This window comes from Mesoplodon bidens (assembly GCF_964165515.1).
Source record: "Mesoplodon bidens genome assembly, chromosome: 18".
Classification (NCBI taxonomy): domain Eukaryota; kingdom Metazoa; phylum Chordata; class Mammalia; order Artiodactyla; family Ziphiidae; genus Mesoplodon; species Mesoplodon bidens.
In genome coordinates this window covers 33,890,581-33,909,962 of record NC_138175.1, presented here as the reverse complement: position 1 = coordinate 33,909,962, position 19,382 = coordinate 33,890,581, and the positions used below count along the sequence as shown (strand labels likewise).

At 49.8% G+C, this 19,382-nt stretch overlaps 1 protein-coding gene across 2 annotated transcripts; it reads right to left on the bottom strand.

Annotated features, from left to right (window-relative positions):
• Nucleotides 1-614: 614 nt before the first annotated feature.
• On the bottom strand, nt 615-16,949 carry SALL1 (spalt like transcription factor 1). Of its 2 annotated transcripts, none has more exons than XM_081217524.1 (4): nt 16,860-16,949; nt 15,132-15,224; nt 2,629-6,065; nt 615-1,480 (listed from the first exon to the last, which is right to left on the bottom strand). In XM_081217524.1, exons 2-4 carry the CDS (start codon nt 15,205-15,207, stop codon nt 1,040-1,042), a joined length of 3,954 nt encoding a protein of 1,317 aa, XP_081073650.1. In that variant the 5' UTR covers nt 15,208-15,224; nt 16,860-16,949; the 3' UTR covers nt 615-1,039. The 2 variants fall into 2 exon arrangements, with proteins under 2 accessions (XP_081073650.1, XP_081073651.1); XM_081217525.1 differs by lacking the exon at nt 16,860-16,949 and adding an exon at nt 16,616-16,853.
• Between the last annotated feature and the right edge of the window lie 2,433 nt (nt 16,950-19,382).

Sequence of the window (19,382 nt, the reverse complement as noted above, 5' to 3'; positions counted from 1 at the left end):
CCCCCTTTCCTTTCAACTTTCCAAGAAAGTGCATGTAACAGTCCAATTTTTTTCTTCCATAACCTAATACAAAATAAGCAAACACTATACCTGCTCTCTTGATCAAGAAGAAGCATTTGCTCTTGTAAGGAACATATGTACATTTTAATGAAAGTGATATTTGTTACTGTATATACAAGAGCATCTACATTTTCTCCACTGAAGGTTGTTCAAGATGCTATACTTAGCAGCATTGTGAAATTCCAGCACACATTTTCTATTGTGAATATACCTACAAGGCAAAATGTTACGTCTTAGTTTCAACTACCAAAACAACACTTGTATTTTCTCTAGAGAATTCTGCGTGCTTATCACTGTACAGAAACTTATTAACATTGAGGACGACTCAAGTAAAAAGCACGATACAAAGAGCAGTTCAAAACGGAAAGGGTTAAATCTACAAAAAAAAAAAAAAAAAAAAAAAAGCAGATTGAATTTTAGAACAAAAATCAAAAAAACCCAAACCTTTCAAAGAACCACACAGTTCAGTCTGTACTTTCAGTCCTTTCCTTAAATTTGTTTCAAAAGATTAGACAATGTGTTTGCTGATAAAATTTTCCAGCAGGATCAAAGTGTACATTTATATACAGATTTTATTAGAGATCTAATGCATCACTGAGGCATTTCATCAACACCAGATTCATATTAAACTGGATATAGAAAATAAGTTAATGCCAGATTAAGACCGCCTAGCAGGGCAACTTGCAATTGCCATAAATGTTACAGCAAGTTTACAGGACTCTAGTCAATTAGTATTTAGTCCAAAAATACAGAAGACCAAAGTTAACGCTTGCATCCTGTTTGCAAAGCCAGGTTATATCACTAATAAATAAGCTTTCTTAGAACTCTAGAAGTTGAACAAGGTACAAAAGAATGTCTTCAGAATGTTGTAGTTCAGAGATCTGGGGGGACCAGAAGGTGGGGGGCATGGGGCGAGGAGTAGGAGGCAACCATGGGTCTCATTCTGAACGGGGATGCTCTTTCTCCAGCCAGGGTGGATTTAACTTGTGACGATCTCTTTGCTGTCTTCCACGAAGCGGGTGAAACGGAAGTTGGTTCCATTCTCGCTGCTTGCCATCTTCTCAAGGCCAGCCAGGGGCGCACTGGGTTCTGAGTTCTGGAGCTTCTCCAGGTTTCCCGTCAGCCCACTAATAGGTGAGCTGCTCCCGCTGCCCAGGCTTCCAGGAATTGGAGGGATGCCGCCGTTCTGAATGACCGAGATCTCGTTGGCCTTCATCGCCAGCCCATTGGACAGCGCTGCTGCATACTGATTCCAGAAACTGGAAGGATCCCCACTTCCTGACCTGGCCGCCAAATCCTTCTGGAACATTTCTGGGAACTTGACGGGATTGCCTCCTAGGAATGTCATGGGGCCATCCACGGAGAGCCGGCGACCCCGGCGGGCAGGGGTGCTGTTCCACATGTGAGTGCCCATGTGTACCTGGGATATGGGGGAAGAGAGGAGAGGAGAGAGAAAAAAAGGGGAGAGAGAAGAAAGGAGAAGCTGAATAGTTGAATCTGTCTCAACTCGTATCCCAACACTCGACAGGGCAAGTGGCCGCAATGTCTATTCTTATTACCTGCCCGACAGTGGGAAAGGTAACAAGAGCTGTCCGCTCCAGTCCGCTGGTAATAAGGTGTCTGCTCTCTGTAGCCCTGGGCCGCCTTTCCTCTGCCTGGGCAAGGATGCCTTACTTACTCCTTTTTTATTACCTGTATTTAGCTTATAATGGCCTCAAGCAAGCCAGTCAGTCAGTCACAGATAGCTCCTTTCAGGGTGAGAATTGTTATGTCCACTCTCATTGCCATGGTAAGTATTGCATCTGACACCTTTTACCCTATAAATGTCCTTTTCAGATGGGAAGAAAGTGCCCCTCACTGATTGCCCATTGGAGGGCCTGCGCGTGGAGAGAAAAAGCCAGAAAGTAATTATTCATTTCACATTACTGGCCGCAATCTCTAGAGAAATACTCTGTCAACAGAAAAATGTACACAGTAAGAGTGTTCAACTGTTGCTCTAGAACTTAAGCATATTTGCTTTCTTTCCAACACATATCAGTAGGAAATGCTGTATGATCAATTATCATAATACCCATTAGCCGAGCGGTGACGTTACCGTTTTTAGAAAGACAAGCCACGCTGGACTGCAGAGTTATGAAAAAATAGATGCCAACGCTGAGGAGAACTGTAATTATTAAGTGATACGGGCAGCACACAGGCCACGTGGAGGCCTTTAATCAATACCCCATGGCAACGCTGTGCTGTCTGACTTGGTAGGTAAAGCAATTCATTTGGTGCACTTAGCGAGTCAACAGGACTAGGCCGCCGCTTCGCTTAGGTACCAAATTATTCAATGCACTCTGACATTCAGCAAGCTGCAGCCTGCCCCAGTCCCTGCCGTGATCCTGACCTGCACGGGCACCCATGTTTCTCCAGATCAGTCACATGCAACAGGTTCCCTTTCGAGAACTCTCTCCCTGACTGTCTGGACTGAAGACTCTGGGAATGTACCTTACAAACAGTCAACGGCCAAGAGAGAAAGAGGGCGGCTAGGGTGGGTCTGGGTGAGGTACAGGTGGAGGGAGGTACCTTAAGATTGCCTTTTGTTGTGAAAGCTCTCCCACAAATAGTGCAAGCAAAGGGTTTCTCTCCAGTGTGAGTTCTCTCGTGAATCTGCAGGGCACTCGACGAGGAGAAGGTCTTGCCACACGTGTTGCAGTAGTGCTGTTTGGGGGTCCTCCTGGGCAGAGCTGGGAGCAGAACTGGGGACGTGGCGGACGATGACAGAGGCCCCGAAGGGACGTGACTGGTGGGGGTGTCCTTACTGTCCTGAGGAGTCACATGCACGAAGCCGTTGACCTCTGTCTTGATGAGAGACGCCAACGAGTTGGCGGGAATCACCGCCGAGTTCTGATTGGGGCCAAGGTTGGAACTGGGCTCAAAGAGCTGTGATGGTAGATCTCGCATCTGATGTGTCAACATGTGTTGCTTCAAATTACCCTTGGTGGAAAAGCCACGATTGCAGACTGTGCAAATAAATGGTCTCTCTTTGGTATGACTTCTGTAGTGAATGTCCAAGGCACTCTGACAAGCAAAGGTTTTGCCACAAATGTCGCAAGCAGTGTTTTTAAATTTACCCCGGTCTCTGAAAGGGAAGAGGATCCCCAAAGAATCTTCTTTGATGATTTTCTCTGTGTGACTAGATGTCAAATCCAAAGCCCCACCGTTCACTGGGGTGGGAGACAGACCATTGGCAAAGTCGCTTGCCCCTGCTCTCTGCGGCTTCTCCTCGGCGCTGGGTGACTTGTGGAATTCCTGGGTGCTGTTGGATGGGGACAGAGCCTGCATGGAGGAGGTAGACTCTGAGATGGCCGGGCTGCCAGCACTTTGGCTCTCCATGTCACCACCCACCGAGGACGAATCGTTGGTCAGGACGTCCCCCTCGACGGACCCGTTCTCCACTGACTTCAGGCTGGCCTGCAGCTGCTCTGCCAGGCCGGCATTGATCATCTTCATCTGATTTTCCAAAGCAGCGATGCTCGACATCTCTAGAGGCAAAGGCGAGGAAGACAGGCTGTCTTGGGACGCATCCGCGGACTTGGGCGTGTCCGGGATGCTGCCCTCAGGACAGTCTTCCATGTTTTCATCGGAGAAGTTGTCTAGGTCATCAAAATTTTTCTCATCAAAGGAGCCCGTGTCCGACTCCATGGACTCGGGGTAGCTGTCAGGGACCGGGGTGTTGGGGATCTGGCCCCCCATGTGCATTCGGATGTGCTGCTGTAGGACGACAGCGTTCGTGAACTTCTTCTGGCAGATGGGGCAGGAATGCTGGACTCTGAGCGGGGGCATAGCACGATGGACGCTGTAATGGGTTTTCAGGTTCCCTTTCGTGGTGAAAGCCCGGCCACAGATCTTACACTTAAAGGGCCTCTCCCCGGTGTGGGTGCGGTAGTGCATCTTCAAGGCGCTCTGACAACTGAGGACCCGGTGGCAGATGATACACTCATTGGGGTCAGTGGCCTTCTTGTCAATGTTTTCGACCAGCTGCTGAAGCTTGGATGTCTCTGAGGCCTGGGCCGAGTCCAAGAGTCCCCCAAAAGGGAACTTTGCCTTGAACTGCTCGGACATGAGCGGCAACAAAGGGTTGGTGAAAGTCGAGGCACTGCCTGGGCCAACGTCGGATGCTAGGGAGCTCAGCACGCCAGTGCTCACGGTCGGGGCTGAGCTGGGGACCACGCCGCTCTCTTCGCTTTTGCCACTGGAGGGGGGCCCAGTGGAACCTTCCGCTTCCTCTGGGAGCCCACCCGGGTTTCTCGAGGCCGGCTCGGGAGCCCCGGAGTCACTTTTGACGGAGCCCGGGGGGCTGGCGGCAGAATGGCTGATGGGGATGGGGGCTGGCTCTTCGGTCTTGATGCAGGGGGTGAGGCTCGGGAGGGTCGGGGGCAACGGCAGGCCGACTGAAGTGGTCCGAGTGGGCAGGACCGGTTTGGTGTCTAGCCAGCTGGTGACCGGCTTTTCTGGAGGAATGGACATGCCGTAGGGGATGCCGGTACTGGTCGGGATGTTGTCCAAATGCTCGGGCACGGGATAGGGGTTCATCTGGATGTGAGGGTACTTCTCTTTGTGGCGCTGAAAGTGGACTTTGAGGTTCCCCTTGGTGGAGAACCTGTTCCCGCAGATGTTGCACTTGAACGGCCTCTCTCCGGTGTGGGAACGGAGGTGGATCTGCAAGGCACTGTCGCTTCCGAAGACCTTCGCACAGAACCTGCACTTGTGTTTGAAGAAGGCCTCGTCCGAAGCGCTTTTTGCTTCGAAGGCAGTGACATTGGGTGGCTTGCTTTTTCTTTGCTGGGCCAAGGCAGACAAGGGGTTTAAATCCTCTGCCGTCGTTCCGATGTTGGGCAAAGGGCTGGGGAAAACCGAGTTAGCAGGGGCCGGCTGAGGTAGAAGTGGATTAGATGCAGGACTCAATAGACTGCTTATTGCAAAAGCTGGTGAGGAGGATGCCGAGACTGCGGGGCTGCCGGCATGGGCATGGGAGGCGCCCGCGCTCGAAGCCACTTTTTCCGCGGATGGGGTGGGAACTGCCGCCGCCAATATGTGAACGCTGGGGGAAGAGCCGCTGTGGGGTGGACCGATGGTGTTGCCAGAACTGCTCTGAGGTAGCTGGATGGGGGGGAGCTGTTTCACACCGCTGATGCTGGCAGACTGGCTAGCGAGGCTCTGTGCTAACCCAGCTGCTGCCGCCAGCTGCTGAGATAAATGGGAGCTGAGTGTGGACAAGGGGTTGGCAGATGTTCGTACAGTACCTGGAGAAGGACTAGAAGATGTTGGCAAGTCTGTGTTCTGAGAAGCCAACAGCAATATTTGGTGACGAATCTGTTCGATCAGTTGCAGCTGATGGATCTGCTGCTGCTGCAGAGCTAAGAGCTGCTCCATCAGGGCCGGGACGGCCAGCTTGCCTCCGGAGGCCCCATTGCACCTCGCTTCCTGGGAGAACTGGGCCACCGCCACCTTGGTGCTCTGGAGGTTCTCGATGATGACGTTGCTGTTGATCACGGAGAAGTTGCCCAGTGTTGTCAGGTCCCCGAGTTGAGGTAGAGAGGTTGTGATCGCTGAGGTACCTGGGCAGGAGCTGCCGCTGCTGCAGCTTGGGGGGGCACTGTTGTCGCCACCGCTGCTCAGGGGGCCGCTGGCGCCTTTGTTGGCCACCGGGGCCTCCACCTCCATGGACTCTTCCCTGTCCGGTCCGTGGGGTTCCGCCAGGTCACTGCAGTCTCCTTGCTCTGTTTTGTTAGCTGTGTTGTTCATCTGTTCCTCGGGATGATCCGGAGCCGGGCTGGGGGAGAAGGTTTCAGGTGGGGACGCTGGACTTTCATTTACAATTAAAACGAGTTGGTTTTTAGTACAGTTCTTCTTGTGGAGCAGGAGATCTGACAATTCAAAGAACTCGGCGCAGCACCGGCCGCAGACGTGGGCATCCTTGCTCTTAGTGGTGCGGCTGGGTTGACCCTTCTCTGTGTCTCCTGCAAACGTCCAAAGGAGCAGGGTTAGCGAGTAAGCCAGGACACCCAGACATCCATGACTTCAAAAAAAGAGAGAAAGGGGTTGATCAACTCTTTTCTCCCTGCGAAACTCAAAACTGTGGCCCCTGAAAAACAATCAATATTCCCTAAGAACAATCATGATTAAAATTTTTAGGCTGTTGGAGGACTTCCTATCAATCTGGTATCTCCGAGAGCCAGGACCTTCAGGTAATCCATCAAGATATAAAATACTGCGAACTGCAGACATTGGTGCATAATGAAATTCCATAGCAAAATATTGATTTCCAATATTTTATACACGTTATTGTCTACTCATCCAGAGACGGTCCAGCCACCATCCTGAGGACTTATTAGGCTCTTGAGTTTCTGTCAACCTTATTCATTTTCAACTGATTCAGAGATATCTGTGACAGTTTGTTCTGTCACTAAACTAATTTGTAGTCATTCAGGTTCCAATCAGTGGTTGACAAGGGGGAAAAAAAAATGCATATCACCAAGCTGAAGACTGACAACTTGAAAATCACCTCCAGTCCCTACCTAGAACCTGAGCTACGTCTGATCCGTGACAAGCACACTTTAGCCACATCAGTAAGAAATCCTCCAGACCACTCAAGACTCAGCTGAATACAAGAGAAAGCAACGTGCAACACACACACACACACACACACACACACACGGGAGAAACACAATGATCATAATCCGTTACAAGGCCTGCCTGGCACCTATATATCACCCTGTGGCATGTTTATTTTTAAAATTAAAGAATGCGACTGTGGCTACCATCCCGCTAATCAAGGAATATATGCCACTATGCTCCAAATGGCAACATTATGCCTCTAAATATTTCAACAAAAGTGCTCTTTCTACGTATAAAAACTGGCACAGGATTTACGTTTCTGATTAAACATCAACTTAAAGAAAGATGTGCAGTTAAGGGGAAGTGAAGAATAATTCTTGGTTTCCAGTTTGGAAATGCTTTGCAATTCTCCTTGTCTGAATGCCTTTAAAAACAGTTTGCTCTTAACTGTTATCAATTGTTTAACAGATTGTCCTGAACCTTTCATTATAAAATCCCTTTATTTCGTGTTTGTTTCCACTGGTTGCTCAGATTTCTTCTCACTAAGATCCATTTTAAACATAAAAATCTCCAACTCCAAGCTAACATCCTATTCAAAGACAGGATGGCGTCCCATTGTTTGCCCAGCATGGGGAACACCAACTTCTGTTGTACAAATGGTGTGTGGTCATCTCCGAAGGCTGTGAAAAAAAAAAAAAAAAAACTGTTTAATTCAAGGATTACCTCCCTGTGTGCTTTTCTGCAGAACTGAATCAGATAATAGTTAGTTTCCATGACTTCCAAATTGAATCTCCCAGAAAACTTGCAGGGGGAAAAAAAAAAACTAATTGCAAATATGAATAAACGCAAAATCAAAATGCTGCTTTTTCAGTAAACTTAGAGTTGACTCAAAAGAGCCTGCCATTTGCCTCTTTGTAGTAAACATCAAAAAAAAAAAAAAAAAGGAAAAAGAAAAGCTTGAGTAGTTTTGCATTCCAGAAAATATAATTAATACCCAAATACTAACTTCTGAAAATTCCTTAACTCTGTTTGCCTTGAGTGATACCACAGTTGATTAGAAGCCCTGTTAAAGTATGCCAAATGTATGCGCACTTTATTCACTGGGAGGGTTATTTGAGTAGCTAAGTTATACTTAACAAGCTAGCTTTCCTAATACCCATCTTTTAATCTCCGCAAGGGTATAGTGCAAAATGCATTAACAATACCAAACAAATCTTGGTTGGAGCAGAAAATACCAATAATGATTCAGTTTTAATTTAATGTTTAATCATTCTAATTGGCACAGGATTCCTCTGCACATTCAAGGTGCTGTTTTAAGCCCTTTCTGTCTCTCTCCCTGCTTTAAAATAATGTAAACAAAATACGCTAAAGTTATGTTGCTTAACTTGGGATGAAAATAATGTGACAAAAATTCTGTTTAAAGTTTCTTATTTTGACAACCAATTTTAAATGATGCATCCATTTCAGATGCTTATTTTAAACTAGGAAATGCAATTCCTAATATATTCAACCGAAATGTTATTTCTTTCTCTTTGCACATTTCCATATGTAATGGTTATGTTTCCATCTACTTTTACAGCCAATTATGAAGGAACAAAAGCTATTCTGTTTGTTCACACATTTTCAACAAAATGCATTAAAACTATTATGTCAGCATGTTCTATTAAGCTCTGCATTCAGTGGAAAATACTTTTCAACCAGCTCACATTTATCAAAACATAAAGCCACTTTAAAACACAGTTTTGCTTGGTCAGCTGGGCTTAGACAAATAATGACAGATTCAGAACTAAATAACTAGCAAGGGAAATCAGAAAACTGACTTCATCAATTGTACACATTACAATGCAGTTGCTTCAAATATTTAGCACATCTGTGCTCACGATTAAAGGGCATTTTTTAATTCTTTATAACTTGCAAACATCTGATATTCTCATAATATAGAGAGAAAATAAAAAGGTTACTTTACAGGATTTAGCTGATTATTACTTTCCTGTGCTCCAACTCTGCATTTGTGCTGTTTCAAGACTCACTTGAGAATTTTCAAGTTTTTCGACCTGAACAGTTTTATATTTAGGGTTGTGCTAACTGGATGGAAAATATAGGCATTTAAAAATAAGTGTCTGCCTTCTAAGAAAGAGACTGTGTTTAAAAAAAGCTGCCCATATTTTAGCTTAGATTTTCACATTTTAATAAGCTGACATTTGATCTCACTGTAGAGTCAACTAATTTAATTTCCTGATGTTTATGAACACCAAAAAAAAACCCCGATATCTATTTTTGATTTATTTCAAAAGCAGGTGTCGCTACACTATAATAATTCTTAACTTTAAATCTGCCTTCTGAACAGAATTCCAATGAAACAGCTTTATATATTAAAAAAAAAAAGACAAAACATGAGGACTAGTTTGAATCTTTAACTACCAAAGGAAATATTTTAAGTTGTAATAAGATATATACACACACACACACACACACACACACACACACACACACACATGTTCTAATTCATTTTTCTGACCATTTGCTATCTTGCATCTCTCTCAGTAATCTGTTACACAGGATTGCAACTGGTGACCCCCTTATAGTAAATACAGTTGCCTTGTTCCCTGTGCTATGGTGAAAACAAGATTCCAGTTCCTCTTCTATGGATTTTGCATACAAATTAATTTTGTAATCGTGGTCATATAGAAAAATTTAAGAAGTAGTGGTTTTCTAAGTATGTACACACAAAAAGATATTTGGAATTTTCTGGGTTTCTTTTCCCCACTCTGGGTCAGGAGAGGAGGTGATCTTATAGCTCCAGCCAATGTATATGAAAATCCCAGATGTTTTAGTTCCGATTGTACTGTTTAGGTTCTTCATGCCCATTTCAAATGTGTCAGTTTTCATCATCTGAACTAAACATTGCAGAACAGGAGACAGAAAATTGAAGTGTTCCAGTGTATCTGTCTGCTGAGAAAACAAAAATACAACTATGCCCCACACTGAAAGGTTTAGCCAGCCAGGAAAACAAACCAAAACAAAACAACACAACAGCCCTACTGTACCACGTTGAGTTTTCTTTTTTGGAGCTCCCCGGAAAGACCCTTCACTTTACTTCCCATTATCTTCAGATCACATTAACATTTTTAATAAAACCTCTCAAGACTGTGATTTTGGAACCTATCATTTTAACTGGCTGTTCCTTTTTGTAGACCAATTTCGAAAGGCTATCACAAACATTTTTGATTGATTGGTCTTTTCTCTTGTTTTCTTTCTCTTTCACAGACCTGGGAAAAACCTGCATCCGAATGTCCAGCTTAAGATTCCAAAGCAATTTTCAACACCGCCACATATGCTCTGCATATTTTCTGTAATGTCTTAAGTTTCCTCTATGGGGTATGCAACCACATGACACATTTTACTGGCCCCCTTCAAGTCCCCTCACTGTTCTGACTGGGATTAGCGTATTCTCGAGGGGAAGAATACAAGGGAAAATCTCTGAAAAAATAACAACACGGACAAGACAGTCCTTTGAAAATCGTGATACCAGCCCACCTAATGTACACAATAAATGAAAGGGGAAAATGTCTTCCCCTTGGATGAATCAAACTGAACACTAGATGGGGTTCCAGTTGCAAGGGTTTGTTCAAAAACTTCTTTGTGGCTTTCCTCTTCCAGTGACGCGTAAAAGAGACTGCTTAAGGCGAGATCTAAACTTTGACTACATAAACATTGGCAAAGGCACAAGAAACTAAATCCCTGTTGTTTGAGGGTAAAACTGAGCTATGGGAACTACCTGTCAATCTTCCCCTTTGGGGGTCTGGCATCTGAGGGTGACAGGGGAATAAGGTTAGGAAAAGAAGCCAAGCTGATAAGGTGAAACTAAAATAAACTTCGAACTTCCTGCTAAGTGACTAGCAAGACTCAATTTGGGGGTCACTGGGAAGATTCTGAAGGACATATTATGATCTGGACCTTGTCACCTCTGCATGGGAGGAGGCTAGCAAAGGTTAAAACAGCTCGACACATCTAGGTTTTCCAAAGCCTGGCACACCGACTTTTTTTCTTTTGGAGGGGGAGGGGTGCTGGTTCTTGGGATAATTTACCATCGCCTTCGTTCAACTGCTCAATGACTGCCGTTTTGGTAATCTAAGAATATTTGGGAAGACTGGGCTAGCTGTATCAGGAGGTACCTTAGAAAAACCGAATTAAGTCTACAGAAGGAATTAGTTCTGGTTACTCCCCTGAGTTTGGCTTTTCCCAATTTCAAAAAAACTGAACTGCTGGTCTAAGTCTCCCCCAGCTTTTTGGTAAGATCTCTGCGTTAAAAATTTGGGTTTCTGCTTTCTAAAGGACTGTGGGTCAAGACAACTTGCTACCTGCGAAAGTAGAAAGAAATGAAATAAAGTCCCCAAAGAATAACCTATAAATTGGCACTCGTGCCTATAAACCATAGGTGAACCTGGATGTAAAATAAATCACAAAACATTCGGTATCACAAATCCACTTTAACACACGCTTTCTCGTGTCCATCCACCCTTCGCTTGTTTGTGTTTGTCACATTTTTGGAAGTATGTACAGCCTGCAGCAAATCCCCCCTCAAACAGTTTGCATTTTCTCAACCAGAATCTTCCATTATGCCACAAACTTAAAATAGGCCTGATTAAACATGAGTACTTTCCAACTGCCTTATCGTGCAGGTGTCGGTTTTTCAAAAAAAGCAATTAATTACAGTTCTCTCTAACCTTTGGGCCCAGAAATCAATGTGTTGCCATTAAGCTGCTCACAATGAGTAAATTACTCTGGTAAATAATAGAATTTCATTATTAATATAAATAAAAGGAATTTTTATGATACTTTATATGACAGGCAGGGTGTTATCTCCAGTTCATGATGCTTTTATCTTTCTTCCAATATGATCTTTTCCTTGAAAAAGCTGGGCACCGAAATCCTTTCTTAATAGATGAATGGAGTCTGAGTGGGCCATCCATGTAGTTCCAGGAATCTTAAAAACACCACCCAAAGAAGAAAAACCCAACACACACACACACACACACACACACACACACCCCTCTGAAATCCAAATCTCTAGTAAAGAACCCACATATAAAATCAGTAGATTCTAATGTGTCCGTTCCTCAGAATTATTTATCTCAGTAAATAATTTTCCCAATGGCACTCATCTTTCTACAAGTAATTCGAGACTTGTTGAATATCACTTAAGAGACAAGTAAGGTGCCAAAATCTTGGTTTCATAGGAAACAGAAAAATCCCCCAGTTTATTTTAGGGTTTTATAGCTGCACCAAAAGTAGAATTAAAATATGAACATCATAAGACTGACCAAATAATCTTGTTTTCTTGAACTTGTTCCGATGAAGTTATCCTCGGGGGCTGCTGAGCCTGGCTGGGATTTTCTTTGTATGCGCGCACACACTTAAACACACACAGGCGTGACATGCGGCACGGCAAGCCTGGCTGCTCCCAGCCTTGGGAGTCGCTCCTTTAGGGCTCTGGTAACTGGGGTCTACAAACTTTTCTAGGTCCCACTCTGGGCCGAGGTCACGAAATTGGAGGTGGCAGCATCTGCTGGGGGCACCGCCGACTAGATTTCACTTGGTATGTTCAACATTTCATTTGCCATATTGTAAGCCCATCTCAAGATAGAAAAAAAAAGTAACCACATTGTTTAAGGAAAGGTGTATCTTCTAAAAATTTAACAATTTTGTGTATATTAAAACAAACAAACAAACAAACCCGCAAATCAAAAAACAGAACCCGACAGACAACTCTTTGAAGTGTATTTTCTGGGTGGATAGAAGAATGGGTTGCTGAATATACTGCATGAAAGGTGGTGACTTTTTAAAGGTAACTTGGAGACAAGTCATGATCTCTCAGTTCTCTGTATCTCACAACTATTCCCAAATAAAAAGAACTGGAGTGTGTAAGGCCCTCCTGTAAATCAGACATGGAGGAGGATTAGTTGTGTACTAATATTATTACAACATACTAAATCCTGTAACCCTATTACAAAATCTACCCTCTAGGCAGCTTCTCCTAAACTTATTGTTCAACCATGTAAAAACAGTCATAATCTAAAACCATTACAACTGGAGAAAAGGAGGGGGTTAGGGAGAGGTGAGAAAGGGGGCTGGGAGGGGAGTGTTTCCTACGGTGCCCCTAACAGTTTACTGCCTCTTAGGACAATGAACCACCAGCTTTTGGGGGTAAAAAAGAAAGAAAAAAGAAAGGAAGGAAGGAAGGAAAAAAGTAAAAGAAAGGGAAAAAAGAAAGGAAACTTGATTCAGTGACTTAACTAACTTACCTCAAAGCTCAAATAAACTAAAAAAAAAAAAACAGTCCTAATAAATAATAATGGTCAGAGGTAGTGAACTCCTTTTATGCTATCGCTTTATGAGAAGCCTTAACTATTAAAAACTCTGGATTCAGAAGGCGACAGGAAAAAGGCAAAGATCTAGCAAGCATCAATTCTCTGGGAAGCCCGAGCCTTTATTTTTTCTTTTTTGAAAATATAGAAAATCAGTACACATTTATTTTAAAAAAAAAAAGACTTAAAAAACTCTTGTCTCTCCTCCCATGAGGTTTGGTCCTCTACAAACTGTTAACTTTAACAGTATTACTGTGATGAAGGTCTCACCAGAAACTTTAGGAAAGATGGGTGTGGGAGTGAGATGCAGAAGAGACCAGCTGAGAAAACCCAGAAAAATACCGAGGCAGCGGCCTTGGGTAATTTCACCTCACTGTACCTCGACTACCCGGTCTCGCCTGGGATGGAAAGCGGGGATCAGGGGTTCTTCTCAGCGGACTGAGAAATCGCAGAGGCTCTGGGTAAGGCTTGAAGCTCCAGAAAGTACTGGGGTGGAGGGAGCAAATATTGTAAACAAATTCCTTAATCGGTCTCTGTTCTCCCCAATTTCTTAAGGGACCCCCCACGCCAGGAGTCCCCTTTCAGGACAGTCGGGGTTTAGGGGGTGGGAGTCCCTTCGCTTCTCTGCCTGGGTTCTGCGCGGGTCCCTGCGCCCCAGCTCTGCTGAGAAGCAGGCCTCTCAGGAAGGACCCCGGGGACCTTGAGGTCCGGGCGGCCGCAGAGTTTAGGGGACAGAGGTGCCGACCAAAGGGCACGCTTCGGAGCCCTATCGGGGTCCAGTTCCCTCCTCCACACCCCAAAATGATGCCCGGGACTGGAGCATCCCGAGAGGCATCCCGAGTCGCGGAGACCGCTTGGAGGTTGCCCCTCGTCCTTCCGCAGCCGAGGGGCGAGCATTGTGCCCGGGGAACCCAGCCCGAGCGCCGCTCCATCGCCTCTGGCCCTGGGCCTGGGAGCTCGGAGGCCCCTAAAGTGAAACACCTTTAGGAATAAGGAAGGATTCGAGGTGTCCTCCCTCTGTACCCCCGATTCCCTGCCCGGATCTCTTCCACTCTCGGCCTTAGCTCCCTAACACAAACTTTGTTCTGGACTTGTTCGTTCCCTTCGGGACCCCTCAGCTGTCGTCTTCATCGTAAGAAGCTAGTGCCTCTGTTTTAGGGGGATTCTCTCGTGGCTAGATAGCACCCCAGCTCTGAGAAAACGACCCTTACTACTCCTGGAAGTACAAGGTACCACGATCCTCAGCGGGAGCCAACCGAGTTTAAAGATTTCTTGGGGGCGCGGGGGATGCATGTGTTGGGAGAAGAGATGCTGGGATAAACTTGGGTAGCCGGACCCCGACACTTCCCCCGTCTGCCGGCACTCAGTCTGGGGAGCATCCTGCTGCAAAGAGCACTCTCCACTCCGGCCTCCACCCTGGTGTGTCAGGCACGGGCGCCCCAACACAGGTCCCCATCTTCTTGCAGCTCCGAACTCCCAAAGGCACCCCATTCCGCGGTGCGGGCCCAGGAGGAGTGGGAGTGTTGGGGGGAGGGGGAGCGCGGCGCAGGGAGCTCCCCCCACGTTCCGAGTTGAGCCCAGAGCACAAAGTAAACTTCCTTCCCTCAGGCAGCAGGGCCAGGGCGGCGGAGGCCAGGCCGGGGCCCCGGGCGCGGGCCGGGAAGCGCGTGGAGCCCCGCGCAGGCAGGGGCCGACGGCCTCTGCCCGCACCCGCGTCCCGCCGGGCACCCGGGCCCCTGCCGCAGCTTGGCGGGTTCCGGGCTCCGCTCCCCGGAAAAGCCGGGACGGAGAAGCAAGGCCGGCGTGCCCTCTTTCCTCCCCATAGGAGGACCCAACAACTCCGGAAAGATCCTGCCGGGAGAAGTGTTTGCTTTCCCCCGTTGCAAGGGGGGAAGCCCAGCAAAGGCAAATTGAAAATTAAAAAGAAAAATAAAAATCGCGAAGTCGAAAAGGCGATTCGGGACGCGGCGGCGGCGGCGCCGCGGCCGGGCGGTGGGCGCAGGGGTCAGCCGCGTGTGCGTGGGTGCGAGTGCGCGTGAGTGTGAGTGCGAGTGCGTGTGTGCGCGTGTGTGTGTCCGCGGCACGGTCCGGAGCACTTACCATCTCGCCGGGGGAGCGAGGCCACTTCGGGGTCGGATTGGAAATGTTGAGGCTTCGCTTGCTTCCTCCGCGACATGCTGGCTCAAACATCAGCTGGGGCAGAATAAAAAATTACTAAAAAAAAATCTTCTCAAAATTACGGAAATCGAGCGGCGGCGGCGGCGGCGGCTCCCCCCGCCCGCCGGCCCGCCCGCCCCCTCCCCGGCTCCCCGGCCCCGGGCGCAGCGCGCATGTGTCCTGCTATAATTATGATTATCAATAATGCATTGCGATTAATCATAGAGGGGCTCTTTGAAAGGCGATTGGCACCGGGCCAGCGCTATTCAAACCCGCTCGCCTTAATCAATTAGTTCGTGATTTGCTGCAGACCCCTGTCTCTCCGCGCGCTGGCCCAATAAGCCGGCCGCGGGGCTGGCTCTGCGCGCCGCGCCGCCCGACACTGGGTTAACCCTCTTCGCGACCGCCAGGGACTCCACGGCCGGGCCGCCGGGGGCCTGCCTCCTCGCCTCTGCGCACCAGGCGCCCCGGCCTGAGCCCCCCTCCCTCCCTCGGCCCCCCCATCCCGGGCTGGGCCGACCCAAATTAGCATGCCCTCCCCGGAATTAAACCTCCCCGGGTGGGGGGTGGGGCCGGGCGGCGGGGCCTGGGGACCCGGGCTGCAGGCGCGCGGCGAACTTCCCAACTCCGGCGCTAGGCGCGCCGGCCCGCGGGGGGAGGGAGTCCCGTGGCGGGATTTGGGAGGAGGAAGTCCCGTTTCTTGAGTGTTTCTTCGTTTCTTTAAGAGCTACCAGAAAGCAGCCCACCCCCACACCCATTAAAAAAAAAAATAAGCGAGTGGGGAAGAGCCAGCCCCACGCCGGTCCGCCTCCCGCCCGCGGCCAGGCCTCCCTCCCGCTCGCCGCCTGGCTCGGCGCTCCTCCGCCCCGAGTTCTCCATCCCCTGGATCCCGGGCTCGCGGGGCGCGGAGAAGAGGACCAAGGAAAGGTTTGGGAACATGACGGGTTTGGGGCTTTGGGGGGGAGGGGCAGCTCTCCCGCCACCCCGATCCTCCACAAAGGGCCCCGATCCTCCAGCCTCTCGCTTGCTCCCTCGCTCCCTTTCTCTACCTCGGACATTCCCAGGACAATTAGGGCTGAAGTTTTCGGGAGAAGCGGCCCCGAGCCCGTGGGATAAGGGGGCGGCCCGGCTCCGCCCAGGACCCCTCCTGGACCTCCCCCTCGGCTGCCCGGGTTGGCTGCAGGGTGCGTCACTCCGCGGGGAGGCGGCGGCGGCCGTGGCGCCGCAGATCCCGGGGCGGGCGGCGAGCGGGGACCGGCCTGGGATCCGAGTTCAGCTCCAGCCGGGGGGAGGGGAGGGGCCGCCGCTTACCCAGCACGCTGCAACCCTCCCCTGGCCTCGGGAGGCGCGGGCCTGCCCCGCCGGGCTCCGGGCAAGGCCAGTCCCCGGGACCCCTGGGCTCCCCGACCTGGGGGAGGGGGCCGTACCCCAGGCTCCTGGCGAGGTGGCCGAGCTGAGCCGGGAGTGAGAGGGGGGGTCCTCGTCCGCAGCAGCCTGGCCCGGCAGAAGCTCGCCTCCACCTCTCAGGCACTTGCCGACAGCGGCGCCCAAACTTTTCGCACCAGGTCCATCTCCCCAGGCTGGGATGCAGCCTCCCCACCCGAGCCCCAGAGCCCGGAATGGGGATCCCGGGGCCCGCACTCCCTCCGCTGGGCTCGGGCGCCCGCGAACCTGAGGTTCAGTCCTCGTCTCAGTCTAGCTCTTCCCCCTCGCGCCTCAGGGTCTCCTCGCTCCAAGGTTCCCGAAGTCCTGCGCCCGAGGGACAAACTAAACTTCGGTTGAGTAATGGGGAGGAGGGGGGTGCAGATACACAATCCCTGCCCTATCTCGCGATCGGGAAAGGAGAGGGCTCATAAGGACGCCCCAATTCGGGAGCGCCCTGGAGTCTGGAGAGGAACACAGTCGGTTCGCGCGAAGTGGGCACCAATCTTCGGGTAGAGTTTCGGGTACTCCAGACCCTACTGCGCGCCCCCGTGAATCTCTCTAGCTTCTTTGCGCCCCCCTCTTTTTTTTAAAACCTAGATCTTTTGTGTGCGGGTGAATGTTTCTGTTTTCCTCCTGGCGACTTTATTTTTCTTGGTATAACTTCTCCTTTCTTTCTCCTTGTTCGCCCTTTCTTCACCTTTTCTCCCGCTTATTTTTCCTCTCTTCTGCCCTCGCTCGGTTCTTAACACACACGCGCACACACACACACACACACACACACCCTCTGCTCCTCGCTCTTTCTCCCCAGGTCCTGTTGGTTACAGTAGATTTTGATAAAAAGACAAACGAAGCCATCAGTGGGGCTGATGTTGAAGAATGAAGATAATAATGTTTCCATAGGTGGTGCTTCAAATGCCATTATTTCTCACTGAATATTTAAAGAGATCTCTCGGCAAAGATGGATCTGCGTGCTCCTGGGGTGCGAGCGGCTCGCTTCCCCCAGACACCCGGGAAAGTGTGCAGGAGCACGTGTAAACCCTACACACACACACACACACACACACACACTCCGCAAACTGTGATCCTCGCAGACATCCCAACCCGCGCTCTCCCAGGTACACCAACGCGGCCGTATGCACTTGCACACTCGTTTCTCCGCTTATGCCCGCGTTTGGAGCCGCCCCGCATCCGTCTCTAACAATCTTGGCTTCTTGAAAGTCCGGGCCTCCGGAGCACCGCGTGCTGCCAGGAACCAAGCGGAGCTGCCGATCCCGCAAGCCCCTCTTCCCGGTTCGCGCCGCATGCTCCGCGGGAAGCTCTCGGGGAGTAGCTTCACACGTGTTCGTTACTTGCTCTGTGTGTGATTAAGATTAAGGGGGGGATCCTTTCCCTCCCCCCCCAAAAAAACCACCGAAACAACCAACCAAACGAAATGCACAACGCAAAAGCAGCTTGGCGATGTTTAATTAAAAATGGGCGAACAGAGACGAATTAATTGGGGAGATCCAAACTTTAATAACTTTTTTCGTTCTTTTGCGTCCTCGAAGGCGTAGAGGCAGGGGTCTCGCTCCGTGCGCAGCGACCCCCGCTAATTTCTTGTTTGTTTTCTTTCCCTCTGTGGCCCGGAGAGAGGAGAGGGAAGGTGGAGGAGGGGGGATGGGAGGAAGGGATTGGTCAGAATGGCCGGGAGAGGAGAATTGGTCTTTATTGTTGACGGCAATACATCGATTACGGGCCATTGTCTCAGGCCCAAGTTCCGTGGTTCGCAGACACCGGCGCCGTACTGCCAAGGCGCACGGGCGAGGCTTCGAGTGTCGCGAGGCAGAGAAATAATTAAATTAATAAAAACGGAGAGAGAGTGGGGGTCGATCTGCACTTTCGAGCGGGCCGAAAGAAGGCTGGGAGTGCGAGTGAGGTTGCCACAGCTGGAGCCCGTCCCCACGCCCTGCTCACTCAGGAGACCTGTGCGCTCTACTGGGGGTCGCGGGTCCCCGCCTTAGGTGGGGCAGCTGCTGAGGAACTCGGACTGACGGGCCTGGCACTTAGAGGTTGCTCCACGTCAAGGAATGGGGGTGGCCCGAAGTGAAGCAGCGGCTGCGCCAGGGTCGTGACCTCGTGGGCCGGCAGGAACCGCACCCGGGGGCGGCGATTGGCGAGCTGTGCAAACTCACATTTGGGGGGCTTGATGCCCGTGTTTCTACCAACACGTTCCCTCAGTTTTCCCAACACCTACGGAGTCCTTGGTGGGTTTGGCTGGGCCGAAGTGCTGGGCCCCAAGGCTTCGGGCCACAGCCGAATTCCCAGCGAAGGGGTTTCCCGGCTTCTCCCCTTCATCCCCTGATCCTGGGACGGGGAGCGGGTGTTGAGCCTCCCTTTTTCTGAGGCCTGGTTCTTCCACCCGCAAAAGGACCTTATTCTGGCCCAGTCTGACCCCGGGTTTGGGAGGGAGCCTGGAATGAGGCCTGGCCTGGGCCCGGGACGCTCCTTCTCTTTCCGCCGGCGCGGACTGGACACTCTACTACCCTTGAACTGAAGGTCGGCCCCACTCGCCCTGCCCCGCGCCCCTGCTTCCTCAGCCCCCCGGCCTCAGGCCCCGCTGGCCTCGCGGCCGAAGTTAGGAGGGCAGGAGAGGAGGTTTCGTTTTCTGGTGCCAAGCAGAAAGCGGCGAAAAGGCGGCCGCGGCGTCCCGGGGGCGGGGGTGGAGGTGGAGGCACACCGATGCTATCAACATTATTGATGGGGAAATATTAGGGGCAGGAGCCCGGAGAT

What these genes read in the sequence shown, in the direction of transcription:
- SALL1 (XM_081217524.1), bottom strand. Translation starts at nt 15,207, where the DNA reads ATGTCGCGGAGGAAGCAAGCGAAGCCTCAACATTTCCAATCCGACCCC. An exon ending in CTCGCTCCCCCGGCGAGATG is followed by an intron (nt 6,066 to 15,131) that starts GTAAGTGCTCCG and finishes GGACGTTTGCAG; the next exon opens with GAGACACAGAGAAGGGTCAA. An exon ending in CAACAAAAGGCAATCTTAAG is followed by an intron (nt 1,481 to 2,628) that starts GTACCTCCCTCC and finishes CCCATATCCCAG; the next exon opens with GTACACATGGGCACTCACAT.